We start from the raw sequence: 16,012 nt of genomic DNA on the forward strand, positions 1-16,012 counted from the left end.
TATATGAAAATGGCAATAAAATACTTCACATTTTATGTATATACAATAGCAACTCTTATATCGCATATCTATTATACTTATACATACGTATGTATCGTATATATTACGTGTATTGTATTCTAGTTATACTCCATGTATTAAATAATTGTTAGATACACATTATAGAATTAAAGTTTTAGAATTGCAGATGATTGATACGTAAGAATATTTTTTCGAATTTACAGATATATATATATATATATATATATATATGAATGAATCTGAGAAAAAAGGAAATCGAGCAAATGACTTTACAGTGTGGCTGAAACAGAAAAGGCAGGCTAGGGAAAAGAGCGAGAGAGAGGACGCTGTGAGAGCACATGTCATGCTATTTCGTACGTCATAGGGATAATTTGTAGGTATATAACAAATCTATAATAACACGTAATATACAAAGTAACGTCATCGAGTCTGATTTGAACTTACCTTCATATTGTTCTCGGCGATGTACTCGATGGAACATAGTTGATAAACGATGTAGGCACGAAGCAATTCTTTCGTGGTTTTGCTCTTAAAAGCGGCGATGGGATCGTTAAACTTCAAATCCAGAGGATCGATCTGTCGCGGAAGAGCCGGCTTCACGTCAGCGGTAGTGCCGGTGTATTCGCGATCGTGCACCTGCACCAACTGCACCGATGGCTTCGTTACGTTCTCGAGGAGGCCGACAGGAAGTGGCAAACACTTCCTCAGCTTTTTACCGGCACTGCAACGCGGCACCGTTCTCAAAAACGCCATACCTTGCCGTAGCTCTAATGCAAGAAATGTCAGCAATCAGGACGCACTATTTAGCGGAAAGAAAAACCGTGAACTGCGCGATCTCCTCCGCCCTATGAGAGTCTCACTGAAAAAAGTAACAGTAGCAATGAACGTTAAGATTCGAGAACGTAGATTGACCAAGGCGATTTTTCTCAGTGACAAACGGGGTAAATCCAACCTGCCACGATCGAGTCGGAGACCCCAATACCAATAGAGGTATCTCGTCAAAGCTTAGGCCGAATCACAAGGTGGGGTACTCGTAGACATCCAGCGACGTACGAGTCAAGCGCTCACCTTACCACGATACCGTCTATTATAACTTATCTATGCAAAACACCCGTTGAAAACCGACTTTAAAAAGCAAACGAATTTTTTTGTTAAGGTTCTTTTTCAATTTATTGCTAATATTAACCGGCACAACGAATTTCAATTGTTGTACGTTGCCCCAATTACTATACAGTAGTAATAGATGCTGAGACTCTGATTGGTTCCTACGAGAGGTGTGTTCGCATTGCTCGGTGTGACTGGTCGACGAAATTTTGGGAAATGCCAATAACTGCGCCGTCGTACCACGCGCACAGTGGCGCAAAACGTGCTTTACATTACCCCGAACTGCCGAACATTATTTTATTTCATTTATTCTAACACATATCTTAATGTTCATTTATTTAAATTATCAATGATATATGAAACAATATCTTGTATAGATCTTTCACTTGTATTTATGTCAAAATATTCACAATAATCAATCTCTCTTAAAAGTCGCATGTTACGTAAATAGTTAGTTGATTTAAAGTATGGATTATTTGCAGAATATACTTAAAAGCAAACAGATATTTAGTAAATGACCTTTTCGTTCATAAATCACAAATTTAAAAATATACATGTTTCAATAATATTCACATGTTTTTAATCGATTATTATACATTAGAATAGTTAAAATATGTATATAAAAATATTGTTTAGAATTATAAATTATTAAATAAATATATTTGAGAATTTTTGGTACAAATTGGAAAAATATATAATATGAAATAAAAAAAACGTAATTGTTAAATGTTAATATTATTTTATATTTTTTATTTCAGTCAAAATTTACAAATTTAAATCTATTATAGAAAATTTATGGATCATATATACTGCAATTTATGTAACAATATGCATACGTGATTACTAATCGAAATATGTTTTCATTTATAAAAAATACAAAAGAGTTTACTATTTTGATAATAATTTTAAGTTTCAGTTATATTTCATATTATTAATTGCATTTACTTTGTTGTTATATTGATACATTATATATAATATTGAATGACCAATAAGAATGCTTCGTTCAAAATATGTAGTTGTAATAATCAAACTCTTCAGGTAATAAATTTCTTAAATCATTTTGTCATAAATACCACATGATACTTTTTATTTTAGTTTTATCGCCATTCTTTGCATTATATTCTACGATGTATATTTAAATTAAATTTTAAACAAAATAAAATTTAGTAATCTAAATTTTATCTACAATCATACATTACAATCTATTGCATATAAAGATCGTGTAATCTATATGTAAATAACTAAAAAAAACAACATTTAATGTTTATCATAACGAACACATTATTTATCAATGGAAACGTTTAAATTTTACTAAAGTTATAAATAGAACTAATATTATTTTTTCCTACTCCTACTCCTACTCAAAAGTACCTTAAAAATATTATTTAATCGTATTGAAAATTAATATGAGATTAATTTTAAGTAGTAATTCATATTTTACCTAAAATATTATACAATGTATGTTATAAAGTTTACATGTAAGTTCAAAAGTTAAATATTAAGTTAAAAAAATTAAAGGAACGCTTTCTTATTAACTTTGATAAATAACTTATTATGTTAACTTATTATGATTTCAATGTTATCATCCCTACCACTTTCTCATCTTTACCACGCGTATATATATGGGACGAACTAAACTTTTAACCTCAAATTGTCAACTGAAAACCTTACGTAGAAAATATTTCGTATAAGATATCTTTGAAAAGGATTTTTACATAAAGTAGTATAATTTTTTTACATGTTGAATACAGTTATTAATATTTTACAGATATAAAGTTTATCACTAATATTTATAAAAGTTGGTCAAAGCAGTGTATGTGATAAAAATTCTTAATATGTATTATTTATACTGTAATGTTGTAATGGTTCTACATACAACGAAACAACATTCTCATATGTTTAAAGAAGCGTCTATTTTGCGAAATTAGAAAAATGGATAGTTCTGTAAAATTGATTGTACATAAAGGTGGCACAATTTTCGACAGCATTATTGTTACCCCTTATTCTGTAATTAAATATGAGCAGAAAGTAAGAGAAACTAAAAGTACATGTCAGACAAATATTGACATAAACAAAGTCAATGAAAGTAACGAGATACAAGTAAACAGAATTTGCCTAAACAAGAAAGGACTTAATGCCTATGTTGTATCAGCATATATTGTAACATTAGAAAATTCACAAACATATCGAAAAGCTGCACTTAAAAAATTATTACAATATTTAATGTACAGATTGTCAAACAGAGTGAATTTAGAAGTGATTTTAATAAAATTACAAATACCAAGGAAACAGTTTTTAGATTACAAATGGCAAGATTCTAACTGTTCAGTTAATTAAAACCTTTTTTCATTATTGCTTTATAAAACTATACAATACAGTTTTCTAATTTTAGGAATGAGAGAATGACGCAAATGACAATGGAAAGAAGAGAAATTGATCATGCTATGTCTTGGTTGTCTACTTTGGGTGGAGCATTTTCTGCTTTAGGAGAAGAATTTCAACAATGTGTAAGTTTTATATATTTTATTAATATGTATCTACTATATATTAAAAACTAGTAAATATTACATTTGATTTTTTTATGCCATTATTACTTTGAATAATTTATATTTAAATGTATTTTTCTATCCAGGCACAGATGGCTGGAAAAATTTCCATGAAGCAATTTGAACTAGCACTTCGTCTCAGAGATCCCTTTTTAATTGCTCGTTGTAAACTATATACTGCCTTAAGCTTAATTCAACAAGGCCAATTAAAAAAACCAAAAAGAATGATAAGGTGTATTTACAAATTTTCTATAAGTCGGAATGACATTCGTTTGCAAAATATGTGTCAAGGTGTATGGGCAAAACTTCAATATTGTTATAAAATACGAAACGAACCGCATAGAACTGTTTAATATTAGTGATATATAAAATTTCTAAATATAGTTTAAGATTAGGTTAATTAAATTTGATATTTATGTTTAGAAACAAATAATTTGTGTAAAATATTGTTTCCAAAGATGTATTTTTTGTAATTATTAAATGAATGTTACTAAAAGATATTTGTTAAATCAAAAGTAATGACTAAACATATAAATTTTTGCAACATTTTTATTAATCTTCATACAATTATTAAGTTTCTTTTCAATTTATAAACATTTAAAATAGACGTATAATATGTAAATGAGAATTCAAATACTATATTTTCGAAGCTTTTTAAATAAACTTAATGAAGCAATACTTTATGAAGTACGCATATTTAGAACATATATAATAGTACATCTTTTAATTTCTAACTTCTTTTGGTTTCTTCATATAGTTAAATTACATATAACTTATATACTTAAGTGACATTTAAAATATAATAAAAAAAAAAAAGAAAGAAACGAAAGCAATTATTCTTAAGTAAACACAAACTATAAATTAGAAACAAAATTATACATGTGATTATCTTAAATTTTAGGAACTATGTTAAATATACAATCTTAATATTTTATTAATTATAGCAATATATATTATTTTAAACCTGAATAGGCGTTAAATAATTGAAATATCATAATTCAACTTTCTAGAATTATTCCTTAATTGTTGTTAATGAACTATAAAAGTGTTAAAGTCTTAATTTATTGTACTTTGCTGTACCAATGCGCTCAAAACTGTATTTGATGTTTAATTTTTGATGTTATATATACACTTTTGTTAACTAAAATATTTTATCTTGAAATAGTTTTTAGCTTACATTATTATCAGTGAGCAAGTGTACCCATAGGATCCCATGCAGGTAAGGTAATGGGTTCTTGTTTAAATACATCTAAAACATCTGCAGGTACCAATTTTTTATCAATAACTGCTTCAAAAACAAATTCGGAAAACCAGTCGGCTGTTAGTAATAGATATCCTTTTTGTCCTTGATCGTCTCCCCAAGAATTCTCTACTCGGAACTGTTTAATTTTACCATCATTCTGAAAAAGCGAAGAATTATAACAATTTATATTATACAATTCATAATATAAATACAAACACGTACATATCTCTCTTGCTTTTAATGATACTAAGAAATTTTTAATATGTAATCTTGAAAGAGGACTGCAGTATGAGAAAAAAATTCTTTACACATTTTTCTTTAATTTTTAAAAAATCGCTACTAACTTACATCGATTGAAACAGCTGTAAGTGTCATTGCATGAACCATCATAGAATCTCCATAAAGTAATCTGTCAGCTTTTGTAAGATTAACTTGGATATCAGTTCCAAACATTAATTCAAAATCATACGCTCTCAAATCCTGTATTCCTTGTTTAGCTATTAATCGTTTGTTCACATCGCATCCAAACCATACAGGTTCATTTTGTTTTATACTTTCTGCGCATAATTTCATTAATAATTCAGGTGGTTGATTATTATAGAGTGTAGGTCTTCCTCCCAAAACATTCCCTAAACAGTCTATGGTATAAAGCTTTCCATATGGATTAGATGGCCTAGGATCTGTTACTAAACATACTTTATCATCTACATTGTAGTAGGGTTTCACATATTTCTCATAAAATTCTATTGGTGTAATGGGTCCAATACAATTATAATTCTTTGACTTGTCATAATATTCCCAGGTGATTGTTTTTGAAGGTATACCTAAACAAATACCAATTATTCGATAGATTACAACCATTTGTTCTAGAATCTGAGCTTCTAATTGTTCGTCTGTTGCTCCATTAGATATTAAATCTCTTAAAACTTTGGAATATTCTCTAAGTTTACTCTTCAAAAGAGTATTCATGCGCGAACTAGATTCGCAATTGTATGATTCTGGGAAACAAATTTTAGGAACAAGACCGTGTCTATTTATAAGATTAACGACCATATCCCATTGTCCGCCATCACAAATAGGATCATGTAGTAAGAATGACACTAACCGACCTTCTACAGGTTCATTTCGTTTAGCAGTTTTTACAATATTATGTAAGAAATAATTGCACCTTTCGATCTATATAGTGAAAAATATATTATTTAATAAATACAAAATAGAAGTCATATATACCATGAGATATTATTTGTATATAATATTAACCTTATCCCAGAAGAACAAATAAGCTTGACTGAATTCAAACTCATCCAAATTATATTGCTTCATAAAGGCACTCCTCATAACATTTAAAGTGGAAAATATCCAACATCTTCCAGAATTTTTTTGATTAGTTATAGGTTTTCCTTCCATTGCAATCTTGTGACTAAACACATGCTGCGTTTCTTGCAAAACCTTGCGCGAAATGCAAGCTTCCAAGGGATTGGTTCTTGTACACACATTTTGTGCCAAAGTGTTGCGATTATCTTCATAGAATTTTGCACGTAGTTGATCCAGAACTTCTGTTGTCAAAAGACCTGCTACTTAAAAATAAAATAACATTCAATCTTTTTCTTCAAAAATATTATATGAAAACTTTAATATTTATAACATTTTATATGATACATGCATGATTATTTTATGAATTACAGATGGACATTATTGTTTCTTAGAAATTTATTAAATTTTTATGTATCTATATGGAATTTAAATCTTAATAATATAATATAATGTTTATCTAAATGTCATCAATATAACATTATTGTAATAATATGCACGGTATCATATGCAATAGAATATAAGGATGAAAATAATTAAATTAAAAGAAACATTAATTAATTAGAATCGTTTATAAGTTAAGAAAGTTAACTACTATTGATTTATTTTATACTAAAATACTATATGTGCTTAATGTGGACATTCTATAAAAAATGAGGTGGTGTGTTTAATGTGTGGGCAGTATTATATATTATCCACTGACGAACAATATACGCCATATGTTTAGGATCTCGATCCTGCTGAAAATAGAAATCCCTGGGGAGGTTTAATTTTTGAGTACTTTTCAAAAGATTTTGCTTGAGTATATTTAAATATACATATTTATCCATTATCTCATCAATGAATATAAGTTCTCCTACACCCGATGATGCCATACATCCCCACACCATTAAACCACCACCCCCATGTTTCATGGTGGCTTGCAGATTCAGTTCGTCCATCTCTGTGTTGGGTTTTCGCCATACTAATATTCTGCCGTCAGATTTAAAAATATTAAACTTACTTTCATCTGAAAACATGATCTTTTCCCAAAAATCAGTATCTTTCGTAACAAACTCTTTCGCGAATTCCACTCTTTTCTTTTGGTTTATTTTACTGATGTAGGGCTTTCTTCGTGCTGCACGGGCAGAATAACCGGCATCCTTCAATACCCTACGTACAGTTTTGGTACTTACTTCTTTTTCACACTCAGCTTTTAACATCGAAGCAATTTCAGTCGAATTAGTTTTTGGATCCTTCTTTACAATATTTACAATTTTCCTTTTTTCTCGAATTGTTACCTTAGAAGGGCGACCACTCCTAATTTGATTCTCTAGATTTTCTTCACTTTTAAAGCGTTTTATGACTGAACGCACAGTAAAACGACTTCTGTTTATGATTTGTGCAATTTCGTTGTAAGATTTATTCATCTTATATAAATTTAATATTATTTTTCTTTCTTCAATTGCGGTTTCTTTCGTTTTTCTAGACATTATTACTCTTTCTTGGTTTTTTGTTGTTTAATAACTGAAGTCTCCAGTTTCACTGATCGAGTGTTATAATAAAAGACTAACGGGGGATTTCCAAATGACGATCGGAAATCGTTGAAAACGGCGACGATACATTGTTTGTTCCATGCTGTGCCAATACTTTTGTCCACCCATAAAATGTTCAAAAAATATATTTTTGTTATTATTTTGCGTATTATTTTATTTATATTGTTGCTCTTGTTATGTAATAAACTAGGATAGATAATAAATAAATACGTCAAAAAGTTTTTTGTTTAAATCAATTTGTTTAATAGTTATAAGCATTTGTATCATAACAATCTTGCTGTGCCAATACTTTTGTCCAGCACTGTATATGGGACGAACTAAACTTTTAACCTCAAATTGTCAACTGAAAACCTTACGTAGAAAATATTTCGTATAAGATATCTTTGAAAAGGATTTTTCAGAAATTGATCATGCTATGTCTTGGTTGTCTACTTTGGGTGGAGCATTTTCTGCTTTAGGAGAAGAATTTCAACAATGTGTAAGTTTTATATATTTTATTAATATGTATCTACTATATATTAAAAACTAGTAAATATTACATTTGATTTTTTTATGCCATTATTACTTTGAATAATTTATATTTAAATGTATTTTTCTATCCAGGCACAGATGGCTGGAAAAATTTCCATGAAGCAATTTGAACTAGCACTTCGTCTCAGAGATCCCTTTTTAATTGCTCGTTGTAAACTATATACTGCCTTAAGCTTAATTCAACAAGGCCAATTAAAAAAACCAAAAAGAATGATAAGGTGTATTTACAAATTTTCTATAAGTCGGAATGACATTCGTTTGCAAAATATGTGTCAAGGTGTATGGGCAAAACTTCAATATTGTTATAAAATACGAAACGAACCGCATAGAACTGTTTAATATTAGTGATATATAAAATTTCTAAATATAGTTTAAGATTAGGTTAATTAAATTTGATATTTATGTTTAGAAACAAATAATTTGTGTAAAATATTGTTTCCAAAGATGTATTTTTTGTAATTATTAAATGAATGTTACTAAAAGATATTTGTTAAATCAAAAGTAATGACTAAACATATAAATTTTTGCAACATTTTTATTAATCTTCATACAATTATTAAGTTTCTTTTCAATTTATAAACATTTAAAATAGACGTATAATATGTAAATGAGAATTCAAATACTATATTTTCGAAGCTTTTTAAATAAACTTAATGAAGCAATACTTTATGAAGTACGCATATTTAGAACATATATAATAGTACATCTTTTAATTTCTAACTTCTTTTGGTTTCTTCATATAGTTAAATTACATATAACTTATATACTTAAGTGACATTTAAAATATAATAAAAAAAAAAAAGAAAGAAACGAAAGCAATTATTCTTAAGTAAACACAAACTATAAATTAGAAACAAAATTATACATGTGATTATCTTAAATTTTAGGAACTATGTTAAATATACAATCTTAATATTTTATTAATTATAGCAATATATATTATTTTAAACCTGAATAGGCGTTAAATAATTGAAATATCATAATTCAACTTTCTAGAATTATTCCTTAATTGTTGTTAATGAACTATAAAAGTGTTAAAGTCTTAATTTATTGTACTTTGCTGTACCAATGCGCTCAAAACTGTATTTGATGTTTAATTTTTGATGTTATATATACACTTTTGTTAACTAAAATATTTTATCTTGAAATAGTTTTTAGCTTACATTATTATCAGTGAGCAAGTGTACCCATAGGATCCCATGCAGGTAAGGTAATGGGTTCTTGTTTAAATACATCTAAAACATCTGCAGGTACCAATTTTTTATCAATAACTGCTTCAAAAACAAATTCGGAAAACCAGTCGGCTGTTAGTAATAGATATCCTTTTTGTCCTTGATCGTCTCCCCAAGAATTCTCTACTCGGAACTGTTTAATTTTACCATCATTCTGAAAAAGCGAAGAATTATAACAATTTATATTATACAATTCATAATATAAATACAAACACGTACATATCTCTCTTGCTTTTAATGATACTAAGAAATTTTTAATATGTAATCTTGAAAGAGGACTGCAGTATGAGAAAAAAATTCTTTACACATTTTTCTTTAATTTTTAAAAAATCGCTACTAACTTACATCGATTGAAACAGCTGTAAGTGTCATTGCATGAACCATCATAGAATCTCCATAAAGTAATCTGTCAGCTTTTGTAAGATTAACTTGGATATCAGTTCCAAACATTAATTCAAAATCATACGCTCTCAAATCCTGTATTCCTTGTTTAGCTATTAATCGTTTGTTCACATCGCATCCAAACCATACAGGTTCATTTTGTTTTATACTTTCTGCGCATAATTTCATTAATAATTCAGGTGGTTGATTATTATAGAGTGTAGGTCTTCCTCCCAAAACATTCCCTAAACAGTCTATGGTATAAAGCTTTCCATATGGATTAGATGGCCTAGGATCTGTTACTAAACATACTTTATCATCTACATTGTAGTAGGGTTTCACATATTTCTCATAAAATTCTATTGGTGTAATGGGTCCAATACAATTATAATTCTTTGACTTGTCATAATATTCCCAGGTGATTGTTTTTGAAGGTATACCTAAACAAATACCAATTATTCGATAGATTACAACCATTTGTTCTAGAATCTGAGCTTCTAATTGTTCGTCTGTTGCTCCATTAGATATTAAATCTCTTAAAACTTTGGAATATTCTCTAAGTTTACTCTTCAAAAGAGTATTCATGCGCGAACTAGATTCGCAATTGTATGATTCTGGGAAACAAATTTTAGGAACAAGACCGTGTCTATTTATAAGATTAACGACCATATCCCATTGTCCGCCATCACAAATAGGATCATGTAGTAAGAATGACACTAACCGACCTTCTACAGGTTCATTTCGTTTAGCAGTTTTTACAATATTATGTAAGAAATAATTGCACCTTTCGATCTATATAGTGAAAAATATATTATTTAATAAATACAAAATAGAAGTCATATATACCATGAGATATTATTTGTATATAATATTAACCTTATCCCAGAAGAACAAATAAGCTTGACTGAATTCAAACTCATCCAAATTATATTGCTTCATAAAGGCACTCCTCATAACATTTAAAGTGGAAAATATCCAACATCTTCCAGAATTTTTTTGATTAGTTATAGGTTTTCCTTCCATTGCAATCTTGTGACTAAACACATGCTGCGTTTCTTGCAAAACCTTGCGCGAAATGCAAGCTTCCAAGGGATTGGTTCTTGTACACACATTTTGTGCCAAAGTGTTGCGATTATCTTCATAGAATTTTGCACGTAGTTGATCCAGAACTTCTGTTGTCAAAAGACCTGCTACTTAAAAATAAAATAACATTCAATCTTTTTCTTCAAAAATATTATATGAAAACTTTAATATTTATAACATTTTATATGATACATGCATGATTATTTTATGAATTACAGATGGACATTATTGTTTCTTAGAAATTTATTAAATTTTTATGTATCTATATGGAATTTAAATCTTAATAATATAATATAATGTTTATCTAAATGTCATCAATATAACATTATTGTAATAATATGCACGGTATCATATGCAATAGAATATAAGGATGAAAATAATTAAATTAAAAGAAACATTAATTAATTAGAATCGTTTATAAGTTAAGAAAGTTAACTACTATTGATTTATTTTATACTAAAATACTATATGTGCTTAATGTGGACATTCTATAAAAAATGATAAAGCAGCGAGAACTGACAAGAAAAAGGACACAGTAAAGGATTTCTTGAATAAAATTGCAAAAGAAGTGGAGGATCGGTGAAACAATGTACATAGACAAAATGGAGGAGAGGAGATAGCAGAGAAGGAAATGGAGAACACAGAAGATAAAAATACCAAAGGAATTGTAAGAAATAAAAATCAAAACAGAAACATTGCAGCAATATTAGGATCCCTAGCAGGTTTTGTTGAAAAAGTTCAAGGCCTGAGTGGTGAAGTAAGGCAAAACAATTTTTTAATGGAGCAAGAAAAATGTAAAATAGATGACGGAGAAAGAAATTTGGTAGGAGGATAAGAAGAAAGAGATGTTGGATAGAATTAAACACCTTGAAGATAAGATGACTAAGGGAAGTTAAAGGAAGTTCAGAAAGCCAGCTGAATGCAGAAGTGGAAAGAATGAGAAGAACGATTGAATTACAAAACAGAAGAGACAAGAAAGATAAGACAAATATGATAATTAGAGGATTAACTCTAAATAAGGAAAGAATAAAGCAACAAATGGAAAGTTTCTTTAAAGAGATTATAAATGGTGATGTAATGTAAGCAAGAGTAGGAAGTGTTCAAATAAAATAAGTAATAATAGCTGGCATGTGAAGCTGGGAGGATAAACAAAATATTGAAGCATAAATATAAAATACTAGAATCTGCAAGGGTATAGAGAAAAAAAGACAGAGAAGCAAAGCTAGGATATCAGAAACTAAGGATGTGTGGAAAATGGATAGAATGGACTAAAAGAGTAAATTATAGGCCAACTAATAGACAATACCAGGCTTTTTAATAGAATGACAAGACAGAAACTATATTAAACTAGAAAAGATAAAAAAAGGTAAAAGTGCAAGCATGTTGGTTAAAAAATGCTTAGAAGAAAAAGAAAGGAAAATTGAAAGGACAAAGGAGAGAAGTTGAATTGAAAGGACATAGCAGAGAAAGAAAAGAATACTTATGAAGAAATGGTTGCAACCAGTTAGATGTAAAAAATCTAAGATAGCAGGAAGTAGATATAACTAAAATTTTAACAGAAAGAGACAAAGAATTGCAAGACCAAATGCAATATAATAAAATTTAGAAATCCAAATGTAATAGAAAGCACAGATATATCAACACTGGTTGAAAAAGGAAAAAAGAAAATGTATTTCTAAGTAATGTAGAAATTAATAAACCTTGATATCTTAACAAACATCTATTAAAAGACTGCTATAGGACAAGCATATTAAGAAAGAAAGACATAGTAGAAGGCATGATAAATGAAACAGTAATAATTTGGTTAAGAGTTTTAGAAAAAAGAAAAGGAGAACATAGGACCTGATATATATGTGATGTTGCATATAGGTTATAAGAGAAATAAAGACATATATGTTTAAGATTTAGTTTAGATATAAGATAAGATGTATACATATATTTAAAGTAAAAATATAGACAACTGTAAGATTTCAGATTCAAGTACTTAAAAAGAACTATGGAAATGAGTGGGAGTCCAAGTCTGTAAGACCAAGAATAAATACACCAATCTATTATGCTTATGATCATAATTGTTCATGAGCAATACTTTCCACTAAATCTTGTTAAAATACATTTAAATTAATATAATTTTAATCTAGACTAAACTACAGTTTATTAAAATAAAAAAAATATATATGTTAAACAGTATATCTAAAGAAATGTATATTAGAATTAGTTGTACAATTAATATTATCATAATACTAATAAATATTAACAATTCATAAAAATTCGAATCAGTCATAATTCATAATGTTCAATATTTTCCAAATAATTGTAACATTACTCCTTTTTTAAATAAAATATAATACGCAGTATTCTTAAATTAACAGGAAATATCTGTGCGAAGACATTTCTATGTAAATACATACATATGTTTTTAGTTTAGCTGAAATTCTGAAATATCAAACATTCCAAAGAACCTAACTACTTATTTTAAAAAAATATATATAACTAATTGTTTCGTGGAATAATTAAGGCGTTGCCGTGAACTAATTGGAGCTAATTAATTTTTTTTAGAAAGTAAATATTTTATTAACAGCAAGTATCAATACAATAAGAGTTAATAAGGGCGGGGAGTGGCTAAACAGAGAAATTAACAGAAATTAATATTTACTACAATAAAAACTTCAATTCTTCTATAATCGTACTGCACGAATATTGTATTGAAAAGAAGGATGAAAACTAAATATATGAATGTAAATAAAAACGTAACTTACAGGCAACCATCGTGATGTATGAATTCTTCTTGCTGTAACTGCTGTTACGTTAAGTTACGTAGTTTTAGGGAAAAGATGAGTGGGTTGGTGCCCGTGGAATGTTGAACCGCTCTGTTCCTTGGAGTGCGCGGTAATTGAAAAGACTTTTATAAGTGCACACTTTAATAAATCTAAACTTTATTCAAAGCTTGTACTTTGCTTTAGAAACTGGTTCATTAAAAATACAACAAGATTATCTCTCGAAAGTCGACAGAAATAATCTGACAAAATTCGTTCTCGTTTTCAATTTTCGATTCCTACACCTTCTCAAGCCCTAAGTTCCCTTCCTTGATCCTGCTGGTCTAATGAGGGGTGAGTCTCACCTCGCCGATCGGGTCTCGTTTTCTTGAGTAGATGGAAGTGGAAGTATTGCATCGTTCTTCCAGGAAAAGAATGCATATGCGCGGCGAGAAAGAAAAATTTACGTGAATTGTCGAGGATAAGATACCGAGAAATTATATTAAGAGGGTAGATTTGTTAATTTGGTACGGTAATAAATAGTCTAAAGTTCTGAGTCATTTTCTCCTCCTAATATGCTGGCTTAATGAATATTTGAGTGGTATAAAGTTTCCTATTTGCGTATATAATCAGTCAATTTCGCTCTCGATTTATACAGAATGTCTCTAGTTTTTAGATACAATCATCGAAGCTAAATTCATTCTACTATATTAAAGACAAGTTCTCATGATGGTGTAACTGGAATGGATTCAAAAGTTTCCAACGAATATTATGCGAAGTTTAAAAGTCACAAATATGTAGCACCAGAAATAAGTATATCTCTGATATTAAGTGATAACTACATCACTCTAATTACTTATTCATCATCCATTCGTCACCCAGCTATGTACTCACCCCTGATATAATTTTTGTTACATACAGTCAGTCATAAAAGCTTCCGTACACTCTTTAAAATAGAATAACTTCCTTAGTATTGTTCCAAATGACTCGAGTCTGTTTTGGGAAGTTAGAAGCATTAGTTTACTAGATGATGTGTAAAAAAATTTTGAGAAAATTGTTATTTATTGAAATTGCGGAGAAAATAATAAAGATCGCCTTTTACAACTTTTGTATCTAAGTCTTTGAAAAATACGTTTTGTAGATTTGTCAGTTATATATGTGTATTTAATCTAGAAAGTTTGTGTAAAATTTCATTGAAATCAGTTACTATAGACTAAACGTTGCTATAGACTACAAATAGTTAAAAACGATGAAAATCGCAGTTTTTTACGATATTCGGCCTGTAAATGTAATAAACTTAAAGATTCTTATATCTTTCGATGCCTGTCGCTTGTTTCTGCATCAATTGATTTTGATTAAATTTTCACCATATACATACATAGCTGACATAAAACTACAAAACGTATTTTTCAAATTTTCATTACAAACTCAGATAAAATAATTGTAAAAAGCGACTTTTACAATTTTCTTCGTAATTTCAACCAATTGCAATTTTCCCAAAATTGGCTTACATATCACCTAGTAAACTAATCCTTTCTTCTTAACTTTACAAAAAAGCTCAAGTCGTTTGGCACTATTTTAGAAAACGTATTCTGTTTTAAAGGATGAACGAGCACTTTTTTGAGTGACCGTACATACATTTAATTCATTTGATAGAATTATAGAAAGATAATCTTATCTATATTTCTTATTGATTTGTATTTTTTCTTTAAAGCAAATGAAAATTTTTTTTTTTTTTCTTGTAGGCTATTTACAATCAACTCTCATAGAGAATTATAAGTAAATTATTTTGGTACTGTAACTGTACCTCGTACAAGTAACTGTGTAACTCGGATTATAAGAGTTTATAGTATGTTTGATTCTAGTTGAATCTAATGCTTCAATCTAAAGGGTATTGTCTTTTTAGTCTGCGGATCTGATCCGTCGTGTCAAGTAATTGTGTAACTAACGGGTTTTGGTGGTTGTTAACTCTTATATTATATAATTACTCGCTGTTCCTCATAGTTGGAATGAAGATATTTAAACAAAAATATGTCTGGAATTCAACTCAAAATATCATATCGTAAACGAATTAAAAAGCGAACATTAACGTTAGTAGGAGAAGACTATTTTTCAAGATATGTTTAAATTTCTCTGTTCATAAAATAATAATTTAATAATAAAATATACAATAAAATATATAATAAAATAGAATAATAAAATATCTAGGATTATATTTAATTTTTGAAAACATTATCAATTAACATTTAAAAATTCGAGAATTTTTTATAAC

At 28.6% G+C, this 16,012-nt stretch overlaps 5 protein-coding genes across 7 annotated transcripts in view; 2 read left to right on the forward strand and 3 right to left on the reverse strand.

Annotated features, from left to right (window-relative positions):
- Positions 1–1,261, reverse strand: part of LOC132909848 (proline dehydrogenase 1, mitochondrial) — a 39,510-nt gene extending 38,249 nt beyond the window's left edge. Inside the window, exons 1-2 of the mRNA XM_060964974.1 lie at positions 974–1,261; positions 466–880 (exon numbers count right to left, since the gene is read on the reverse strand). Coding sequence (XP_060820957.1) covers positions 466–774 — 309 coding nt within the window. The 5' untranslated portion in view covers positions 775–880; positions 974–1,261. The remainder of the gene's footprint in view (positions 1–465; positions 881–973) is intronic.
- A 1,482-nt stretch (positions 1,262–2,743) lies between these two features.
- On the forward strand, positions 2,744–4,206 carry LOC132910099 (uncharacterized protein F58A4.6-like). The gene is made up of 3 exons (XM_060965555.1): positions 2,744–3,434; positions 3,518–3,632; positions 3,758–4,206. Exons 1-3 carry the CDS (start codon positions 3,058–3,060, stop codon positions 4,022–4,024), a joined length of 759 nt encoding a protein of 252 aa, XP_060821538.1. The 5' UTR covers positions 2,744–3,057; the 3' UTR covers positions 4,025–4,206.
- Positions 4,207–4,208: 2 nt separating this feature from the next.
- On the reverse strand, positions 4,209–6,484 carry LOC132910098 (bleomycin hydrolase-like). The gene is made up of 3 exons (XM_060965554.1): positions 6,175–6,484; positions 5,263–6,090; positions 4,209–5,071 (listed from the first exon to the last, which is right to left on the reverse strand). The coding sequence occupies exons 1-3, from the start codon at positions 6,319–6,321 to the stop codon at positions 4,856–4,858; spliced, it is 1,191 nt and encodes a 396-aa protein (XP_060821537.1). The 5' UTR covers positions 6,322–6,484; the 3' UTR covers positions 4,209–4,855.
- A 1,599-nt stretch (positions 6,485–8,083) lies between these two features.
- On the forward strand, positions 8,084–8,812 carry LOC132909512 (uncharacterized protein F58A4.6-like). The gene is made up of 2 exons (XM_060964380.1): positions 8,084–8,238; positions 8,364–8,812. Exons 1-2 carry the CDS (start codon positions 8,176–8,178, stop codon positions 8,628–8,630), a joined length of 330 nt encoding a protein of 109 aa, XP_060820363.1. The 5' UTR covers positions 8,084–8,175; the 3' UTR covers positions 8,631–8,812.
- A 2-nt stretch (positions 8,813–8,814) lies between these two features.
- LOC132909506 (bleomycin hydrolase-like) lies at positions 8,815–13,871 on the reverse strand. Of its 3 annotated transcripts, none has more exons than XM_060964369.1 (4): positions 13,744–13,871; positions 10,781–11,097; positions 9,869–10,696; positions 8,815–9,677 (listed from the first exon to the last, which is right to left on the reverse strand). In XM_060964369.1, exons 1-4 carry the CDS (start codon positions 13,751–13,753, stop codon positions 9,462–9,464), a joined length of 1,371 nt encoding a protein of 456 aa, XP_060820352.1. In that variant the 5' UTR covers positions 13,754–13,871; the 3' UTR covers positions 8,815–9,461. The 3 variants fall into 3 exon arrangements, with proteins under 3 accessions (XP_060820352.1, XP_060820353.1, XP_060820351.1); XM_060964370.1 differs by having other exon boundaries at positions 10,781–11,094; positions 13,744–13,836; XM_060964368.1 differs by lacking the exon at positions 13,744–13,871 and adding an exon at positions 12,949–13,069 and having other exon boundaries at positions 10,781–11,094.
- Between the last annotated feature and the right edge of the window lie 2,141 nt (positions 13,872–16,012).

Source organism: Bombus pascuorum, chromosome 8 (assembly GCF_905332965.1).
Source record: "Bombus pascuorum chromosome 8, iyBomPasc1.1, whole genome shotgun sequence".
Lineage (NCBI taxonomy): Eukaryota > Metazoa > Arthropoda > Insecta > Hymenoptera > Apidae > Bombus > Bombus pascuorum.

What these genes read in the sequence shown, in the direction of transcription:
- LOC132910099 (XM_060965555.1), top strand. Translation starts at nt 3,058, where the DNA reads ATGGATAGTTCTGTAAAATTGATTGTACATAAAGGTGGCACAATTTTC. An exon ending in CAGTTTTTAGATTACAAATG is followed by an intron (nt 3,435 to 3,517) that starts GCAAGATTCTAA and finishes TTCTAATTTTAG; the next exon opens with GAATGAGAGAATGACGCAAA. An exon ending in GAGAAGAATTTCAACAATGT is followed by an intron (nt 3,633 to 3,757) that starts GTAAGTTTTATA and finishes TTTTCTATCCAG; the next exon opens with GCACAGATGGCTGGAAAAAT.
- LOC132910098 (XM_060965554.1), bottom strand. Translation starts at nt 6,321, where the DNA reads ATGGAAGGAAAACCTATAACTAATCAAAAAAATTCTGGAAGATGTTGG. An exon ending in ATTTGTTCTTCTGGGATAAG is followed by an intron (nt 6,091 to 6,174) that starts GTTAATATTATA and finishes TTCACTATATAG; the next exon opens with ATCGAAAGGTGCAATTATTT. An exon ending in TTACAGCTGTTTCAATCGAT is followed by an intron (nt 5,072 to 5,262) that starts GTAAGTTAGTAG and finishes TCGCTTTTTCAG; the next exon opens with AATGATGGTAAAATTAAACA.
- LOC132909512 (XM_060964380.1), top strand. Translation starts at nt 8,176, where the DNA reads ATGTCTTGGTTGTCTACTTTGGGTGGAGCATTTTCTGCTTTAGGAGAA. An exon ending in GAGAAGAATTTCAACAATGT is followed by an intron (nt 8,239 to 8,363) that starts GTAAGTTTTATA and finishes TTTTCTATCCAG; the next exon opens with GCACAGATGGCTGGAAAAAT.
- LOC132909506 (XM_060964368.1), bottom strand. Translation starts at nt 13,054, where the DNA reads ATGATCATAAGCATAATAGATTGGTGTATTTATTCTTGGTCTTACAGA. An exon ending in ATTTGTTCTTCTGGGATAAG is followed by an intron (nt 10,697 to 10,780) that starts GTTAATATTATA and finishes TTCACTATATAG; the next exon opens with ATCGAAAGGTGCAATTATTT. An exon ending in TTACAGCTGTTTCAATCGAT is followed by an intron (nt 9,678 to 9,868) that starts GTAAGTTAGTAG and finishes TCGCTTTTTCAG; the next exon opens with AATGATGGTAAAATTAAACA.